At 43.9% G+C, this 19841-nt stretch overlaps 1 protein-coding gene across 7 annotated transcripts in view; it reads left to right on the forward strand.

Moving 5' to 3' along the window:
* PKNOX2 (PBX/knotted 1 homeobox 2) overlaps window positions 1–19841 on the forward strand; it is a 785503-nt gene that overhangs the window by 690713 nt on the left and 74949 nt on the right. For all 7 annotated transcript variants that reach the window (XM_082273326.1, XM_082273320.1, XM_082273323.1 and 4 more), the window contains one exon: window positions 16894–16991. In XM_082273326.1, the coding sequence (XP_082129452.1) occupies window positions 16894–16991 (98 nt within the window). The remainder of the gene's footprint in view (window positions 1–16893; window positions 16992–19841) is intronic.

Raw genomic sequence — 19841 nt, forward strand, 5'->3', positions numbered from 1 at the left:
ATCATCATTAGTCATTTAGGTCAACATTGGATCATTCAGAGATCCTCACTGAACTTCTGGAGAGAGTTTGCTGCACTGAAAGTAAAGGGGCTGAATAATTTTGCACGCCCAATTTTTCAGTTTTTTATTCGTTAAAAAAGTTTGAAATATCCAAAAAATTTTGTTCCACTTCATGATTGTGTCCCACTTGTTGTTTATTCTTCACAACAAATTACAGTTTTATATCTTTATGTTTGAAGCCTGAAATGTGACAAAAGTTCGAAAAGTTCAAGGGGGCTGAATACTTTCGCAAGGCACTGTACAGTATATACACAGTGTGCACAATTATTAGGCAAGTTGTATTTTTGAGGATTCATTTAATTATTGATAAATTACATTGCTCTCGGTCGGTCAATCCAAAATGCTACTTAACCTCAAAGCTGAATATTTAACCTCTTGCCGACCGCCCGCCATAGCATTACTGCGGCAGAGTGGCTCAGCTGCGCAAAACCATGTAGTACTACGTGATTCCGCGCACAAAGTCTCTGCCGCGCACGCGACGTGGGAGCCGCACTCCCGCTGTTTTTGGACACAGCGGGAGGCGGGCCGCGGGAGGAGCGGAGGCGATTGCCGCCGGCCTCCCGCGATCATCGGATAAACTGACAGAAGACCTGCCTGCTTATGTAAACAAAGCAGGCGAGTCTTCTGTGAGACAGGCAGGGAGAGATCAGGAGTTTCAGCTAAGCTCTCTGTGCCTGTCACAGAGCCCTTCCCCCCACGCAGTCAGCAAGCATATTTAGGCATACATTAACCCACATGTGTCAAACACAAGGCCCGCAAGCCGAATCCAGCCCTCCAGACCATTTCATGTGCCCTCGCACTTTTCCTAGAGCTCCAGCCCTCCTTTGGGCCTCCTCCAAACCCTGCACTTTCTGCTTCCCAGCTAAGACCACAGCTTCTTCCCAGCAGCAACACAAGGTAAGGGGGTGCACTTTGATGTAAGTGAGGGTAGTGTGGGACCCTTGACATCTGATGTAAGGGGGGTGGGATACTCTGGACATCTAGTATTACAGATACAACCGGCCCTTTAAGGGCAATGATAATGCTGATGCGGCCCTCGATAAATTGGAGTTTGACACCCTTGCATTAACCCCTTTGATCACCCCCAGTGTTAACCCCTTCCCTGCCAGTGTCATTTATACAGTATGGGCTCTTTCACACGGTCCGCTCCGTCGGCGGATCCGTGTTGCTCAGCAGGGATCGATCCGCGATCCCCGCTGAGCCGGGCGGACGACAGCTCCGTCTCCGCTTGCAGAGCGGAGAGGGAGGTGTCTCAGCCCCCGCTGCCCTCTATGGGGGATCGGATGAGAGCGGACCGCCTGTCCGCTCTCATCAGATCCGATCCGATCCGATTACTGAACGGATGGAAAAATAGGGTTTCCATCCGTCCAGATTTCACGCACAGGATCGGATACGGATGGCAGCGGGTGTCAGTGGAGGTGTCTCCGCTGACACCTGCTGCCCCATAGAGCTGCATGGAGGATCCAATCAGATCCGCCTAAAAAACTGACAGGTGGATCTGATCGGACCGCCCGTGTGAAAGAGCCCTAACAGTGCATATTATTTAGCACTAATTACTGAATTTAATGTCACTGGTCCCCAAAAAGTGTCAACAATGTCAGTTAGGGGCCCGATCTGTTCCGCCGCAATGTCGCAGTCCCGCTAAAAAAAACGCTGATCACCACCATTACTAATAAAAACAAAAAAACAAATAAAAATTCCAAAGATTTATCCCGTAGTTTGTAAACGCTATAACTTTTGCACAAACCAATTATAACACGCTTTTTGGAATTTTTTCTTTACCAAAAATATGTAGCAGAATACAAATTGGCCTAAACTGATTAAAAAAATTAGATTTTTTTAAATTTTTTTATTGGGAATGTTTTACAGCAGAAAGTAAAAAATGTTTTTTTTTTCTCAAAATTGTCGCTCTTTTTTTGTTTATAGTGCAAAATCTAAAAACCGCAGCGGTGATCAAATACCACCAAAAGAAAGCTCTATTTGTGGGAACAAAAGGACATCAATTGTATTTGGGTACAGCGTCGCACGACCGCGCAATTTTTCGTTAAAGTAACGCAGTGCCGAATCGCAAAAAATGGCCTGGTTATTAAGGGGGTGAAACCTTCCGGAGCTGAAGTGATTAAGAAACTAAACTAAGTAACTAAGAAACTTTTGGCTTTCTTGGGAGAATATCTATGTGTGCACAATTATTGGGCAACTATTAGTGTGCAGAATTATTGTGCAAATGAAAAATTTAAATTTTCCCATCTCACTTGTTTATTTTCATCTGTTAACCACTTATGGACCGTCCCACACACATATAATGCGGCAGGGCGCCCCCCCCCCCCCCCGCTCAAAATCACGTACCTGTACGTGATTTTGTGCACAGAATCTAGGGCGCGCGCCGCCTGCGACCCACTCCCGCTGTGATTGGACACTTTGTTGGCCCATTTTGCCTGCGGAAAAGAAGCTGCCTAATAATTACTTACACCTTGATATAAGGTGTTAATGTCCTTAGGTTACAGCCTCCCTCGTTACACAAATACACATCACCTGGTATGCTTAAATGCCATAAGCATTCAAGTTTATACAGCTTGGAGTTGGACAATATGCATAAAAATTATGATTTGGTCAAACTCCAAGCTGTATAAACTTGAATGCTTATGGGATTTAAGCATACCGGTTGATGTGTATTTGTGTAATGAGGGAGGCTGTGACCTAAGTCCGTAAGTCTATGTAAATGATGTAGATTCTAGACCCCAGTGGATGGTGCAGTCTGTGGTGCGATGTGAGTGAAGTAATCTGTGGGCTCCTGTAGCTAGGGCAGTCTGTAGGCTCCTATGAGTGACATAGTCTGTGGGTCACTATGAGTGGTGCAGTTTTTGGGTCCTTTTGGATGATGCAATCTATGGACCCCGTAGGTGACGCAATCTAAGGACTTGCATTACCCACGTAGTCAGCGGTCACATAAGGAGGAGACAGTTTGTGGTCCCATGTGCATGGCACAGACTGTAGACCCCTTTAAATGAGGCAGTCTGTTGGTCTGTGTAAATGATGTAGACTCTTGACCCCAGTGGATGGTGCGATCTGTGGGGCCCTGTGAGTGAAACAATCTGTGGACCCCTGTAGCGAGAGAATTTTGTAGGCTCCTATGAGTAACATAATCTGTAGGCCAGTATGGATGGTGCAGTTTTTGGGTCGTTTTGGATGATGCAATCTGTGTGTAGCACCCTCCTAGTCAGGTGCTAGGTGAGAGAGTGTAGTTTTTGGCTCTCTCTGCTTACTAGAAGAGCAGCAGGTAAAACATTTGTGCACTCTGCTTATCAGGGAGCAGAATTGGTAGTGAGGTCTGCCTGGTGTGCCCAGTGTGTATTCATTTGGTCTTAGGGAGTCTCCCTAGCTGGTCCAATATGAAGGCACCTTGGATGCTGGAGGAAACCTGACCAATGGTACACAGGCTTTTGGTACTGTCCCAGTGGGTTGGCACAGACAGTGGTGCATTATGGGACAGGGTATAAAAAGCCATGGGCACATAAGGTAGAGGTCTTTGGGTGGGAAGCCAGGTCCCAGAAGGAGGGTGGTGGCTGCCTCCTCCTCTGCAATGGTTGGTGGTGGTCACAGGCAGTCGGCATGGTGCACCAGGGGCGTGAGACTGAACCCAGAGGTCCAGGAGAAGCTGACTACAGGAGTTGGGGCACAGCAGTATCTGGAAAAACAGTGTCTGAGTACAGAGAAGCTTGCCCAGGGGTCTGCCCAGGAAGGGGACCAATCCGGAGTGTAGAGTAAGTGGATGGGTGTCAGCTAGCCCAGAGAGAAAGGGGATACTAGGGAAGTACCCTGAAAGTACTTTAGAAACACTTACCTCATCTTTAGTCAAGTGACAGGATGAAGTAGCTGCCTTGCCGCATTCTCAAGTTTAGAGTCCTCAGCATTGTGAATAGTTAACAGGTGGAGTATCCCACTCATCCCTTCTCCCATCCCAATTACAATAAAACCAAAAAAACAACATGCCCTGGACTTATCTTTGACTGAGCCAAGAATATAAAGTACTAAGATTTCTGCTTGCAGTTGCTACGGTTAACCCAGGGGAATCCTTTAAGTATAATCTTCAGCAGCTCTCTAGGGGGCAGTGCTACATGTGGACCCTGTGTAGCCAGGTAGAAATATGGTGTTGTTGTACAATACAAGCCTGGAGTATTATTTCTTTAAGAACAATGAATAATATGTGTTTCTCCTGTGAGAGGGGTGAACTGGATTATGGGGGATGTATTTGGAAGAAGTGTGGAGACTATGCAAGATTGGACTGGCCTGACTACACTCCCAGGGAGCCGAGGGAGCCGTGGAGGATCATGGGAGGGAAGATAAATTGGGGGCGGAGTCGGTTGCGCGCTCTCTTGCTTCAGGATCTCGTGGAGAGCGAAGGTGATTAGAGAAGAGTGGAACAGATTGTGTGTACGGAGAGGCCTGTACTGAGAGAGAGAGAGTGCATCTGAGAGACAGCGGGAGTTGGGGTGAGGTGACTAGCCCAGTGTGGAGGCAAGAGGACCGAGAGCGGTACAGAGTTGGGTGAGAGAGGCCTAAACACTGCAAGCGTGGAAAGAGTCTGTGGCGCAGTAGAGAAGGAGGGAGAACCCTGCAAAGGCTGTGACGGTCACCATTGGACACTGCCGAGATATTGGTTGCCAGCTCTCTTGCTTCAGGATCTCGTGGAGAGCGGAGGTGCTGAGAGAGGAGCAGAACAGATTGTGTGTATGGAGAGGCCGGAGGGTGAGGCCTGTACTGAGAGAGAGAGTGCATCCGAGAGACAGCGGGAGTCGTGGTGAGGTGACTAGCCCAGTGTGGAGGCAAGAGGACCGAGAGCGGTACAGAGTTGGGTGAGAGAGGCCTAAACACTGCAAGTGCGGAAAAAGTCTGTAACGCGGTAGAGAAGGAGGGAGAACCCTGCAAAGACTGTGACGGTCGCCATTGGACACTGCCGAGATATTGAAGTGCCTGGTGATTTGGAGAACCGCAAGTATACCTAAAGTTACACACACACTGTACACACTTAAAGCAGACCCTGGATATTACTTATACCCTTTTTTTTGTGGATTACAAATGTCACTTCATTAAGTGACCAGAGCTCCAACTGCCTGCGAAGAATTGCAAGGCCTTGCTAGGACAGTGACTCTAGTAATTCATAGTTAGTGAGGTAAAAAAAAAGTCATCCGTCCATCCAGTGCAACCTATGATGTCATCATTAAAGGGGGGGCCCTCAGGTTTTAGAGTGTGGTATCTCAGTTGTTCGATTGAATGCTTGAATTACATCAAGGGGATAAACTGAGATTGCTGAGTCATACAAATAGTTCAAGTCATATGAAGTCAGATTAAATAGAATTGTTTTACAGTCACTCTCACTGATCATTTAATAACTTGCATATATATATATATATATATATATATATAGCAAAATATATATAATCTGTTGCATTATTGTTGTGGGATTTTGTGTCCCAGGCCCCATATTCAGATCTGGGACTTGGGGAATCAAAATCCTCCCAAAACTCTTTATTGAAAATCCAGTTGTGTTGAATTTATACTTGTCACCTTTTGCTTGAATTCAGTAAACCAGTATACTGATACTTAAGTGTCACGAGTATTACTGTCACAACATGTCTGAACCTGTAGTGCCTAGCGCAGGGGTGTCCAAACTATGGCCCTCCAGCTGTTCATGAACTACAATTCCCATCATGCCTTGCTATGTCTGTGAATGTCAGAGATTTACAATGCCTCATGGGATGTGTAGTTCCGCAACAGCTGGAGGGCCATAGTTTGGACACCCCTGCTAGCGGGTCGGAGTTGCCTCAGGGTCCAGGGAGTGCAGAGGAAGAGCAATTACCGCGCAGCCCCCATGGGGGTCGTGCTACACCTGTAAGTGACGCAATCTATGGTCTTGCATTAACCACATAGTCATTGGACACCAAAGGATGAGACAGTCTGTGGTCCCACATGGATAGCACAATCTGTGGGCCCCTTTGAGTGATGCAGGCTGTTGGTCTACGTGAATGATGTATATTCTGGGCCCCAGTGAACGGTGCAGTCTTCAGGCCCCCATGAGTAACATAACCTGTTCTGCTATAGTTGATGCTTTCTCCATCTCTTGAGCGCTGCTCTTGGTGGTGAGTGATGGTGTCAGCTTCATATAATGTTTTCTCTTCTTATTGTACCACGCTCCCAGAGGAGAGGATGCCGCATGTCAATAAAGCTACAAATCTCTGCTGATGCCCATGTATTATTCATGAATGAGAGGTCTGCTCTCCTCGGGGGATAGTTTAACCCCTCAGAGCCCGCGCTCTGTTTACATAATAGCAGCTTATGAAGCCATAACCTCCCCTCATTCTCCTGCCTTGTCTCTGCGGTTTGGCCACCCAGCGTTTTTTTTTCTCTTGGCTAATTTCACCATGTTCTGAGGGAAATGACTACTAGATTATGACTTGTGTTAAGTCAGTGCGGCTTGATACGACAGATAACCCAACACCTCCCTGGGGTAGAGCAATACAGTGTGTCTAGTTATGTCCTGTATAATTCACCTAAGTCCATAATAACTCTCTGCACCCTGTCAGCGTGTATTGCTGGGAATCGCACGGCCCGGCATCCTGCTGGGGAAAGTGAATATAATCACCTCATGCTCAACGCTATTGGCTGCACATGATCGGTTATCTGCTTCATTTCTCTAACATAACTCAGCTTGGGGTTATTATGGAAAGTACCTGTTGTATTTAGCTAGTGACAGTGTTCACATTTAGAAAAATGAAGTACATTTCAGTGTTCATATACACAGTTAAAAAAAAATTAAAGGAACACTTTAAAAACACATCAGATCTCAATGGGGAAAAATCTCATGTTGGATATCTATACTGGTATGGACTGGGTAATGTGTTAGGATCTATACTGGTATGGACTGGGTAATGTGTTAGGATCTATACTGCTATGGACTGGGTAATGTGTTAGGATCTATACTGGTATGGACTGAGTAATGTGTTAGGATCTATACTGGTATGGACTGGGTAACGTGTTAGGATCTATACTGGTATGGACTGGGTAACGTGTTAGGCTCTCTACTGGTATGGACTGGGTAATGTGTTAGGATCTATACTTCTATGGACTGAGTAATGTGTTAGGATCTATACTGGTATGGACTGGGTAACGTGTTAGGATCTATACTGGTATGGACTGGGTAACGTGTTAGGATCTATACTGGTATGGACTGGGTAATGTGTTAGAATCTATACTGGTATGGACTGGGTCATGTGTTAGGATCTATACTGGTATGGACTGGGTAATGTGTTAGGATCTATACTGGTATGGACTGGGTAATGTGTTAGGATCTATTCTGGTATAGACTGGGTAACGTGTTAAAATATATTCTGGTATAGACTGGGTAACGTGTTAGGATCTATACTGCTATGGACAGGGTAATGTGTTAAGATCTATACTGGTATGGACTGGGTAATGTGTTAAGATCTATACTGATATGGACTGGGTAATGTGTAAGAATCTATACTAGTATGGACTGGGTAATGTGTTAGGATCTATTCTGGTATAGACTGGGTAACGTGTTAGGATCTATGCTGGTATGGACTGGGTAACGTGTTAGGATCTATACTGGTATGGACTGGGTAATGTGTTAGAATCTATACTGGTATGGACTGGGTAATGTGTTAGGATCTATACTGGTATGGACTGGGTAATGAGTTAGGATCTATACTGGTATGGACTGGGTAATGTGTTAGGATCTATATTGGTATGGACTGGGTAATGTGTTAGGATCTATACTGGTATGGACTGGGTAATGTGTTAGGATCTATTCTGGTATAGACTGGGTAACGTGTTAGGATCTATGCTGGTATGGACTGGGTAACGTGTTAGGATCTATACTGGTATGGACTGGGTAATGTGTTAGAATCTATACTGGTATGGACTGGGTAATGTGTTAGGATCTATACTGGTATGGACTGGGTAATGAGTTAGGATCTATACTGGTATGGACTGGGTAATGTGTTCGGAGCGAACGGATGCCACATCGTTTGATGGAAATGAAAATTATTAATCTAGAGAGGGCTGAATTCAAAGACACCCCGAAAATCAAAGTAAAAAAATGATGCAGCAGTCGAGTCCATTTTGCTGAAATTTCATTGCTGCAACTCAGAATGGTCCTCAGTAGTTTGTATGGCCCCCACGTGCTTGTATGCATGCCTGACAACGTCGGGGCATGCTCCTAATGAGACGACGGAAGGTGTCCTGGGGTATTTCCTCCCAGATCTGGACCAGGGCATTACTGAGCTCCTGAACAGACTGAAGTACAACTTGGCGGCGGCGGATGGACCGAAACATAAAGTCCCAGAGGTGTTCTATTGGATTTAGGTCAGGCGAGCGTGGGGGCCATTCAATGTTTTCAATTCCTTCATCCTCCAGGAACTGGCTGCATACTCTCACCACATGAGGCCGGGCATTGTCATGCACCAGGAAGAACCCAGGACCCACTGCACCGGTCTAGGTTCTGACAATGGGTCCAAGGATTTCATCCCAATACCTAATGGCAGTCAGGGTGCCATTGTCTTTGCTGTAGAGGTCTGTGCCTTCCTCCATGGAAATGCCTTCACAGACCATCACTGACCCACCACCAAACCTGTCATGCTAAACTCTGTTACAGGCAGCATAACGTTCTCCACGGCTTCTCAGAACCCTTTCACGTCTGTCACATGGGCTCAGGGTGATCCTGCTCTCTTCTGTGAAAAGCACAGGACGCCAGTGGTGGACCTGCCAATTCTGGTGTTCAATGGCAAATGCCAGTCTAGCTCCATGGTGCCGGGCAGTGAGCACAGGGCCCAATAGAGGATGTCAGGCCCTAAGGCCACCCTCATGAAGTCTGTTTCTGATTGTTTGGTCAGAGACACTCACACGATTGGCCTGCTGGAGTTCTTTTTGTAGGGCTCTGGCAGTGCTCATCCTGTTCCTCCTGGCTCAAAGGAGCCGATACCGGTCCTGCTGATGGGTATTTACCTTCTATGGCCCTGCCTAGCTCTCCTGGAGAAACTGCCTGTCTCCTGGAATCTCCTCCATGCTCATGGGACTGTGCTGGGAGAGACAGCAAACCTTCTGGCAATGGAACGTATTGATGTGCCAGCCTGGAAGAGTTGCACTGCCTTTGCAACCTCTATAGAGTCCAGGTATCGCCTCATGCTACCAGTAGTGACAGAGAGGTGTGAGAGCATGCGACACAAGCATCTGTTGGAGCATTCGTGGCACACTCAGGGGTCGACAATACCTCCGCCATTTGAGGAAATCAGCACCCCAGTTTGAGAGTCGGGTCCTTGGATGCTTGATCACCATACAGACTCAACATTACCTGTATTTGGTAAGAGGCGACCCCTATTGGTTTATTTCATTATTGGCTCTGGGTTCACACTGAATTGTGATCTGCACGTTTTGCTTTAATCCTTATTCCATATGGATCCTGTGACCATTGAGCTAACTGTTCACGTGGACCTGGATCTACTATCAAGGTGACAAGTTTATCCAAGGAAACCGCCTTTACCTTACCTCAATCTGGTAAGCTTATACCCTTTGGGGTTCCTGGTTCCGGATTACATCTTTACTTTATGTTTGGACTGTATGGACTTTACATCTCCATTGATCATATCATAGCGCGACTTATTATTACAATATTCTACAGGGTGTGGTCACACTAGAAGTTGCTGCTGTTTCACTGTACTTTTCCTTTAGCGCGGTTAACATCTTTACATTACCAGTAGTGACTGCCAAATGCAAAACTAGTGAAAGAAAAAGATGAGTAGGGAAAAAATGTCAGTGCCTCCACCTGTAAAATCATTCCTATTTTGGAGGTTGTTTCATTGTTGCCCATCTAGTGCACCTGTTGTTCATTTCATTAACACCAAAGCAGCTGAAACTGATTAACAACCACCTCTGCTACTTACCTGACCAGATCAATAACCCAGGAGTTTATTTGACTTGATGCTATACTCTGATTAAAAAGTGTTTCTTTACATTTTTTGAGCAGTGTATTTTCAGTGCACCCTAAACCTTTGTATCAATGAGTTATTATAGATCAATTATTGTTGACCAGCAATCAAGGGTTGAGGAATTACAACCACCAACATACAACCTTTATATTAAAGACTTATTGTAGATCAATTTCTGTTGACCAGCCATCAAAGGTTGAGGAACTACAACCACCAACATACAACCTTTGATTTAAAGTATTATTGTACATCAGTCTTCAAAAGTTGAGGAACTACAACCTCCAAGACACAACCTGTGTATTAAAGCATTTTTGTAGAACAACTATTGTTGACCAGTCATTAAAAGTTGAGGAACTACAACCACCAACATGCAGCCCTTGTATTAAAGAGTTATTGTAGATATATTATTGTTGACCATTCATAAAAGGTTGAGGAACTACAACCACCAACATAAAACCCTTATATTAAAGCGTTATTGTAGATCAGTCATCAAAAGTTGAGGAAATACAACCACCAACCTCCAATCTTGGGATTAAAGAGTTATTGTAGATCAATTATTAGTGATCATTCATCAAAGGTTGAGGTACTACAACCACCAGCATGCAATTTGTATTAAAGGGTTATTGTAATTCAATTATTGTTGACCGTTTATCAGAGGTTGAGGAACTACAAAAACCAACATGCAACCTTTGAATTAAAGAGTTGTTGTAGATCAGTCATCAAAGGTTGAGGAACTACAACCACCAACATGCAATCTATGTACTAAAGAGTTATTGTAGATCAATTATTGTTGACCAGCCATCAAAGGTTGAGGAACTACAACCACCAACATGCAACCTTTGTATTAAAGGGTTATTGTAAATCAGTCATCAAAGGTTGAGGAATTACAACCACCAACATAAATGGACATATAGAGGCTCGTAAACAGAGGCATGTTACCCTTTTCTTAGCCTGTAGATTCAATCTCTGTCAGTAGCCCCTAGCAGCAAATTGTGTATTATCTTTTAGTTATGCTTCTACACTAAACTGGTCAAATCTGATGCTAAATACTTTTATTTATGGTCCCCTTGAACACTGGGCCATCTAGATGCAGTGCATACCTTCCGGCATGTTTGTGCACCCTGGAGAGACAAGTGCATCAGAGCCCTGATTACTGTAAAGTAAAAGAACAGTGCCCATAAGTCCCCCCAACCAATGCCCATCAATGCCCACCATCACTGCCCATAGTGCCCACCATCAGTGCCCATAATCAGTGCCCATAGTGCTGCCAGCCAGTGCCTATCAGTGCCTGCTCATCTGTGCTGCCCATCAGTGTCCATCAGTGCCGCCCGTCAGTGCTTATCAGTGCTGCCCGTCAGTGCCCATCAGTGCCGCCTATCAGTGCTCATCAGTGCCACCTATCAGTGCCCATCAGTGCGACATATTAGTACCTCCTCATCAGTGCCCATAAGTGCCACCCCATCAGTGCAGCCTATCAGTGCCCATCAGTGCTGCCTCATCAGCGCACATCAGTGGAGAAAATTACTTATTTTCAAAATGTATTCACAGAAAATAAGAAAAACGTTTTTTTTTTCAACATTTTCTGTCTTTTTTTCTTTTTTTTTTTTTGTAAGAAATAAATGACAGTGATTAAATACCACCAAAAGAAAGCTCTATTTGTGTGAATTAAATGATAAAACTTTCATATGGGTACAGTGTAGCATGACAGCGCAATTTTCATTCAAAGTGTGACAGCGCAGAAAGCTGAAAAGTGGCCTTGGCAGGAAGGGGGTGAAAGTGCCCGGTATTGAAGTGGTTAAAGCTGGTCAAAGACTGATTGAATTTCATCAGGGACCAGACAAATTTTAATCAGTGTGTTGCCATCTCTGCTTGACAGAAGTCAATTGTTTGATTGACTTCTGTCGTAACGTGTGAAAAAACGGCAGTCGCTGATTAGTGTATTCTGACAGTGGCGGGTCCCGCTGTCCTGGTGGGGGGGGGGGAGTAAAAAAACTACCTATGGCCAGCCTAATATTTAAAGGGTCTTCCAAGGCCTTAGATTATACAATTTTCTTTCCATCCACCACAGGAAAAGAAAATCGCTTGATTCCCCCATCAACATAGTCAGTGTTGATTGGGGAAATCCCTCCCACAATGCTTTTGTGTTCTGCCAGCGGGGAGTTTTCCAGGCCAGTAGAACTCAATATCACTGCTGGCAGCTACAGTCGCCTGCAGTGATCACAAAAAAAATCAGACAGGCTGGTTATACTGAAGTCAATAGATGGATCGACTTCAGTAAAACCAGTGTGCCCATAGATGGATCAAATCTTGGCCAGGCCTTGCTTAGGCTTTTAGTGTTATCTTGGCCATAAAAGGAGGTGAGCCTGGAGTGTTTATCTCAAATCAGCTTTTATCTGAAAGATACTCTCAAAGCAAAGTCCCGGCCTATTTTGCAACTTTAGTGATTCCTGGAATGCTGATCAACAATTGGGCATTTTCAATTTTTTTCGGGGGTCCCTTACCTTATTTTCAGGGCATTTTTGATTGTACTTCCTCCTTCTCCCCCTTCTGTGGCCGCGGCCACCGACATCACTTCCGCCTTTGCATTGCATCCTGGGAGCTGTTTGTCATCACTCCCAGGAGGCTGGAATCAGGAAGAACTCCCAGAACACTCCCTGGAATCAGGAAGAAGGACACAGCAGATTACACTGCGGCTTCAGGTGCCCACATCCAAGATGGCCACGCTCAGACAGCGTTTTTAAAAGTATGATTTTGACTAAAATCCAATACTGTACACCTTGTAAGTATGAGAACAGCTGTTCTGTAAAGGGCGATGGTTTAGTATTATAGGGGTATTTTTAGTTAAAAAAGGTATTTGAGGCCGGAACTCCGCTTTAAACGGGCCTTAGACAGTTAGACTCGGCTGGTTCAGCAAGAACTGACCAAGATTTGAACCATGTATGGGCAGGCTGGTTGTCCCCAAGTTAATTGATCGATCAACTTGGGGACAACCAGCCTGTAGGATTTTTCATGCGGCTATAGCCGCTAGCCACAGTCACTGTGTTCTCCCGGCAGGGGCAGCTCCCCCTTTGGCTGTGAGAACACAATAGATCTGCGGGAAGGAATCATTGACTGTGTTGATGGGGGATTCAAATTATTTTCTTGGCCGCAACCCATGGTGGAAGGAAAGAAAATCAATTCATCGATGGCTGGCTTTGGAGGCGATTTTGATCTTTTTCATTATAGACAGAAATAAAAACTTGACAGAAATTATAACTCTTCCCCATTCTATCAAAATACTGTAGCTGACTAGCGTTAGAATTTAAAGTCGTATCTGGTTAACAAGGCATGTTGCCATGTTTTTCAGCTGCATGATCTACCCAGATGGAAATCGCCCATTGTGTGGGTTAATGAAGTTTTGTGTGATCCGTCTCGAAACAATTAGAGCAACACACAATGGTCTAGTGATGACACTGCATGTCATTAGGGAAAAGGTTGGCATTAATGATATTGGGAGTCCATAGTCTTTCGCAGGAGATTTGTGCTCCAACAGCTCGTGTTGTTGAAAAGCCCAGCAATGTTCTCAGAGTTTCTCGATATTTTTTGGGCAACTTCATGAAGACCAGTCCTCACATGAATACATGCATTGTGATTGCATTTTTCTTCATGAACACAGTTTTGTTATAGAGGTAATTATAGCACCATTTTTGCTATAATAGTAATAATAAACCTCTTGATTGGAAAATGGAGGTTCTGGTGTGTTATAATAGCTAACATGCTGTATGTGTTCTCATATATTCTCCAGTGTAGGTTCCAAGAATATAGTACAATACAGAGGTACTGTAATACTGTGTAGCCCACCCCTTAACCACTTTACCCCCGGAGGATTTGGCTTCTAAAAGACCAGGGGGTATTTTGCGATTCGGCACTGCGTGACTTTAACGGACAATTGCGCGGTCGTGCGACGCTGTACCTAAACGAATTTGACGTCCTTTTTTTCCTACAAACAGAGCTTTCTTTTGGTGGTATTTGATCACCTGTGCGATTTTTTGATCATGCGCTATAAACAAAAAAAGAGCGTCAATTTTGCAAAAATAACAATATTTTTCACATTTTTTTATATGAAATTCCCCAAAAAAAAATGTAAAAATCAAAATTTTTTAACATTTTCAGGCCAATTTGTTTTATGCTACATATGTTTGGTTAAAAAAATCGCAAAAAGCGTATTTTGATTGGTGTGCGCAAAAGTTATCGCGTTTACTAACAAAGGGAAAGATTTTTGTCATTTTTGTTGTTTTTTTTTTTTTTAATGCGTAATGGCGGCGATCTGCGTTTTTTTTTTGCGGTACTGCGACATTGCGGCAGACAGATCAGACCCTTGACTGACATTTTTGACACTTTTGGGGTTACCAGTGACATTACTACAGTAATCAGTGCTATACATATGCACTGTTACTGTAAAAATACACTGGTAGTGAAGGGGTTAACTTTATTTGAGAGGGAGGGGCTGTGTGTGTCCCTAGGGGCGTGATTCTTACTGTGATTGGCTGTGGCTTGAGCTGTAGGAACACTGATCAACGGTTTTACATTGTAGAACCGTGTGATCAGTGTTTCTACACCAGGGAGAATGACAGGCGGCTTGTTTACATAAGCCGCCTGACTTTCTCCCTCTCCCCCGACGATCACCGGGTCCGCCGGTCACATGCGCGGGGGGTCCGTAACCGCGCGGGAGTGGGAGCGACGCGCGCTCGCTCCCCAGAGCCTCACAGGCTAGCAACGTAGACCTACGTCGCTCTGCCTGTGAGGGGCTGATTGCCGCAGTAAATATACTGTGAGCAGTCGGCAAGCGGTTAAAGAGCCGCAAGTAGAATGGGATCCCCCCACTCAACACGGCCAGGCATACCAAATTTCCACAGGCACTTGTTTTTGTTATTTATTTGAGGGATTTGAACTTGGATGGGGATTGGGAATTATGGGATGTTCACTTGACTTCAGAACATATCCAGGGACAACATTTCCTATTTACAGTCTATATATACTCCTCTGCTTCCTACAGCACTCATTTGATTGCAGTACTCCACTGGCACACTGATAGTTAATCTGACAAGGTCAGATTTAGAGCAAAAGCCTGAACTCAAGGCCCCTTGGTGTGTAGCAAAAAAAAGGTCATTGTCAAGCATATATGCCTGTGGCTACTGATCCCAGCACCACCTCTTCATGCACTGCCAACCCGCCTGGCTGCAGCTGTCCCTTTCACTAGCCCTCCTGGCTAACTTCTCGACAGTCCTATTAGACTGACACTCACTAGCCCACCCGACTGACTTCCCAGGAAATCTCCCGAATTTGCTGACCTGCTCCTGCTGTCCTTTCCTTGCTACCGTACCTCCATGTGTTATTGGGGATCCTTCCAGTACCCCAGCCCCAGGCAACCCCCCTCCCTAGACTAGGGGGCACCCTCAAGAGCCATGGACAGCCTCCTCAGCACTCCATCTCTATATTCTACTCTACTTCCCCTGCTGACCTGACTAAGGAATTTTTATGAAGTGGCCTTCCCCGTTCCAGACCCTTTCTACTGGGGATTGGCTGGAGTCCTCATAAATATTCCAAACAGACCCTCCTAGCCTCCACCCTTTGCACCTGGAAGCTTCTCCAAGGTTCCAGAAAACAGGGGGAGGCACCAGAAGAGCTGTCAGGTGAGTCATCCAGCCTCCCTGAGTCACTCAGCCCTGACCCAGATTCAACCCATTTTGCCTACATTAACAACTAGCACACTAGCTAGAGGGTGCTACAATTATATTAAAGAAGACCTGTCGAGACAATATAGCCATACAGGTTATGGTCTCATTGAGTCTCAAACCCTACTCCACAGAAGCCATGGTTTCCATACACTGCACTGATGATGGCCGAATAGCCTGGAGCAGCTGTATACAGCATGGAATAAATGGCTCTATGATATTGGACTATATTTGCACTATACACTATTGGTTCAGAATGTGCATCTGGCTAATGAGGTGTAAAGCAACAATTTGTATGGCCCCACCCTCTATCCTGAAATAATTCTCTTATTTTTGGGATATGTGTTGGAATGAGACTTGTGGATACCTTCTGTTTTAGGAAGGCTTTACAGTGCTAAGAAACCTATCATGATACAAATACACGTGGAGCCCTTTCTGTCCTCTTCCTGAAAATGCTAGTTGATGGGCTATTTCTAAGCTGTGAAATCATAACTTTAAATAAAGGAGGGGCTTAGGTTCACAGGTCACGTGACAGGAGGCCAGTTGCCCAGTCAATTGCAACCTTAGAATTCCTACCTCGCGGCTGCATGTAGCAAAGGGGCAGGGATGTTGATGACATAATTGACCTAATATGGCTATGTGGCCATATTAGGTCAATGATACTACCAGAATCTCCACCCATTTGTTGTATGTGGCTGCAGGGTGGGAAATACCACGGTTGCACCTGATTGGGCTGGCATGTAACAGAAGTTTCCCATAGGTTCAGGTCCAACTGAGTCTGACCCAAACCATAACTCATCATTTCTCCTGATCTATCTACTTGTTCTGGCTCAGCAACTCGGAAAGACTTTGATAGCCAGGCAAGTGGCTGTTTTCAGAAGATAATTATAGTGGGCGCCATGCCTGCTTCTTCTCTTTAAATCCATTTGGTGGTGGGGTGAGTATCTTTCAACTTCTGGTTCAGGTATTTACGGATGAGATTGTATTCTATGCACATGTGTTACTAAGCCATATATAGAAGTATTTCATCTGCATTTCCTGTAGTAATGCTGGTTTTATTTTACGATAGGTTGTTTTAGCTTTAGCTCACTTGATATCTCTTCTTTTGTCTTTTGCAGGTGGTGCACTTTACCAACCCGTTGCCATGGTAACATCGCAGGGACAGGTAGTAACTCAAGCAATCCCCCAGGGGGCCATCCAGATCCAGAATGCACAGGTGAGCTGAGATGAATAGATATATGTCTCATTGAGGAATTTATTAGAAAGAGTGCGCCCTGACTGTGCAATTCTTCATACCAGACGTTGTTTTGCTGTCTTCTGTAACGACATAAAACAACCCTGAAACAGCTGTGTGAATGCTGAATAAACGGCTCTGTGTTGTAGGTTGTATCTGTAATATAATTTTAAAAAATATTAGGATAACGCAACACAACAGCATTTAATAGTTGTATTTTTAAAATCAAGAATAATATTCACAGATATTATATATCTGACCAGAGAGCCATCCCAAGCTATATACCTAGACCAGACATGCAGTGACTGCCAATAGCTAAAACAATATATGAACCCAATTTGTCCCAGGGTCAGTAAATCAATACACCACATCCCAATTTATCCTAGACAAAGCATACAACTATAACCCAAGGATTTTTAAGGTGCCACCAGTGTCTGTATCAAAGCCTAGGCATTAATTTAACAAAATAATATTTTGATTTAAGATTGCATTGAAAAACTCTAATCTATATCATCTTCGGCCCCTTACGTTGGGCATGAGGTCCCATTGGATGCCTTGCTGGCAGTTTCTGTAGTTCTATCTTCTTTGTTTTCTTTTCTGTTACCCCGCACTTCTCTTTTTGGAGTGAGATACACTTCAGTTGGAGGAGTTTTCAAATGTCCATGGAAAAATAGTTTGGCAGATATCCCTTACTCCTATAGAGTGGCGAAAGTCTTAACAATTGTTTTTCAAATTCTTTATTGAACAGTGTAAAGATACAAAAAGTGCATCAGAGTACAGTCAAAAAGTCAGCAAACATAAACACCATAAAGTGCAAGAAATAAAGTCTCATCGATCAGGTAAACATGTAATTCCCGTATATGGATACATAAAATTTACAGTACAATTCACCAAAATCGGGGGCCACTAGAAAAAGTGACTTAGCAGGTGACATCTATGAGCCGCGTGAAGTCTTAACAATTTATTCTAGACGAAGCATACACTGTACAACTATAACCCCAAGAATTGTTAAGGGGTTATTGTTAAGTTAGGCATTAACTTAACAAACTAATATTTTGATTTAAGATTGCATTTAAAAACCCTAATCTATATCATCCTCGGCCCCTTACGTTGGACTTGAGGTCCCATTGGATGCGTGGCTGGCAGTTTCTGTAGTTCTGTCTTCTTTGTTTTCTTTTATGTTACACCTCACCTCTCTTTTTGGAGTGGGATACACTTCAGTTGGAGGAGTTTTCAAATGTCCATGGAAAAATGGTTGCGGCAGATATCCCTGACTCCTATAGCGTAGCGAAAGTCTACCAATTTATTCTAGACAAAGCATACACTGTATAACTATAACCCTAAGGATTGTTAGGGTGTCCCCAAGGTCTGTATCAAAGCCTAGGCATTAACTTAACAAAATAATATTTTGATTTAGGATTGCATTTAAAAACCCTAATCTACAGTATATCATCTTCAGTCCCTTACATTGGGCTTGAGGTCCCATTGGATGCCTGGCTGGTAGTTTCTGTAGTTTTGTCTTCTTTGTTTTCTTTTCTGTTACCCCTCACTTCTCTTTTTGGAGTGGGATACACTTCATTTGGAGGTGTTTTCAAATGTCCATGGAAAAATGGTTGCGGCAGATATCCCTTACTCCTATAGCATGGCGAAAGTCTTACCAATTTATTCTAGACGAAGCATACACTGTACAACTATAACCCCAAGGATTGTTAAGGTGTCACCAAGGTCTGTATCAAAGCCTAGGCATTAACTTAAAAAAATAATATTTTGATTTAGGATTGCATTTAAAAACCCTAATCTATATCATCTTCGGCCCCTTACGTTGGGCATGAGGTCCCATTGGATGCCTGGTTGGCAGTTTCTGTAGTTCTATCTTCTTTGTTTTCTTTTCTGTTACCCCTCACTTCTCTTTTTGGAGTGGGATGCACTTCAGTTGAGGGATATTTCAAACGTCCACTAAAAATTGGTTGCGGGAGATATCCCTGACACCTATAGGGAGGGAAAAGTATGATGGAATTACATAACTTATTCCTTGGAACCTAAGGCCGCTTGCCTATTTCCATGACTTACAATCAGGTATCACCATGACAGTTATTATTGTTTAATTGTCTTTTACCAATTTCTAACTTGTCTGTATATCTTTTGAGTAGCCTGTGGCCTATTTGGTATTATAACAAAATTTAAAGAATTTATATTAAAAAAAAAAACAACATAATCCATAAAATATATGAACTAATTTCTAAAAATATCATATGAAGATGTAGATATAATTCATACACTGCTACAGAATGCACAAATAGGTTAAATGTGAGATGGCGGCAATCTTTACATAGTTACATTGATCCAGCTTGGACCAGTGTAAGTTTGCATGTGGTATACCTGTGGGATCCCTGTGGAACAGCAATAAATTACTGTAATAAACTCCGCTATTGATCTCCATGGTCCACAGGTATGGCACATTCATACTTGCATTGTTCCAAGCTGGAACAATGTAAAAATTGTCTAGAATGATAAGGGAGCTAGAGATCAGGAGGTCTTGGGAGGAGCGGAGAGGACAATTTGGGTGATATTTTGAGATGAGGTTGGTGATGTAGCTGGGAGCAGAGTTTTAGATGGCTTTGTATGTTGTAGTTAGTATTTTTATGTTTTACTTGTTGAGTGAGTGTAAGCCACTGGAGTGATACTCCTCTCAGTGATTTGGATTATAGTTGGCATACATCAGTGAATGTAGTGTTTTGTTAGGTTAGGCACTCCCTGTCAGACATTTTTTATTGGTAGTAGCCTTATTGCTGGTGTTTTGGTAAGCAGCTGGTAAGTGTTAATGTGAACTTG

Source organism: Pelophylax lessonae (genome assembly GCF_965119305.1).
Source record: "Pelophylax lessonae genome assembly, chromosome: 12".
NCBI classification, from domain to species: domain Eukaryota; kingdom Metazoa; phylum Chordata; class Amphibia; order Anura; family Ranidae; genus Pelophylax; species Pelophylax lessonae.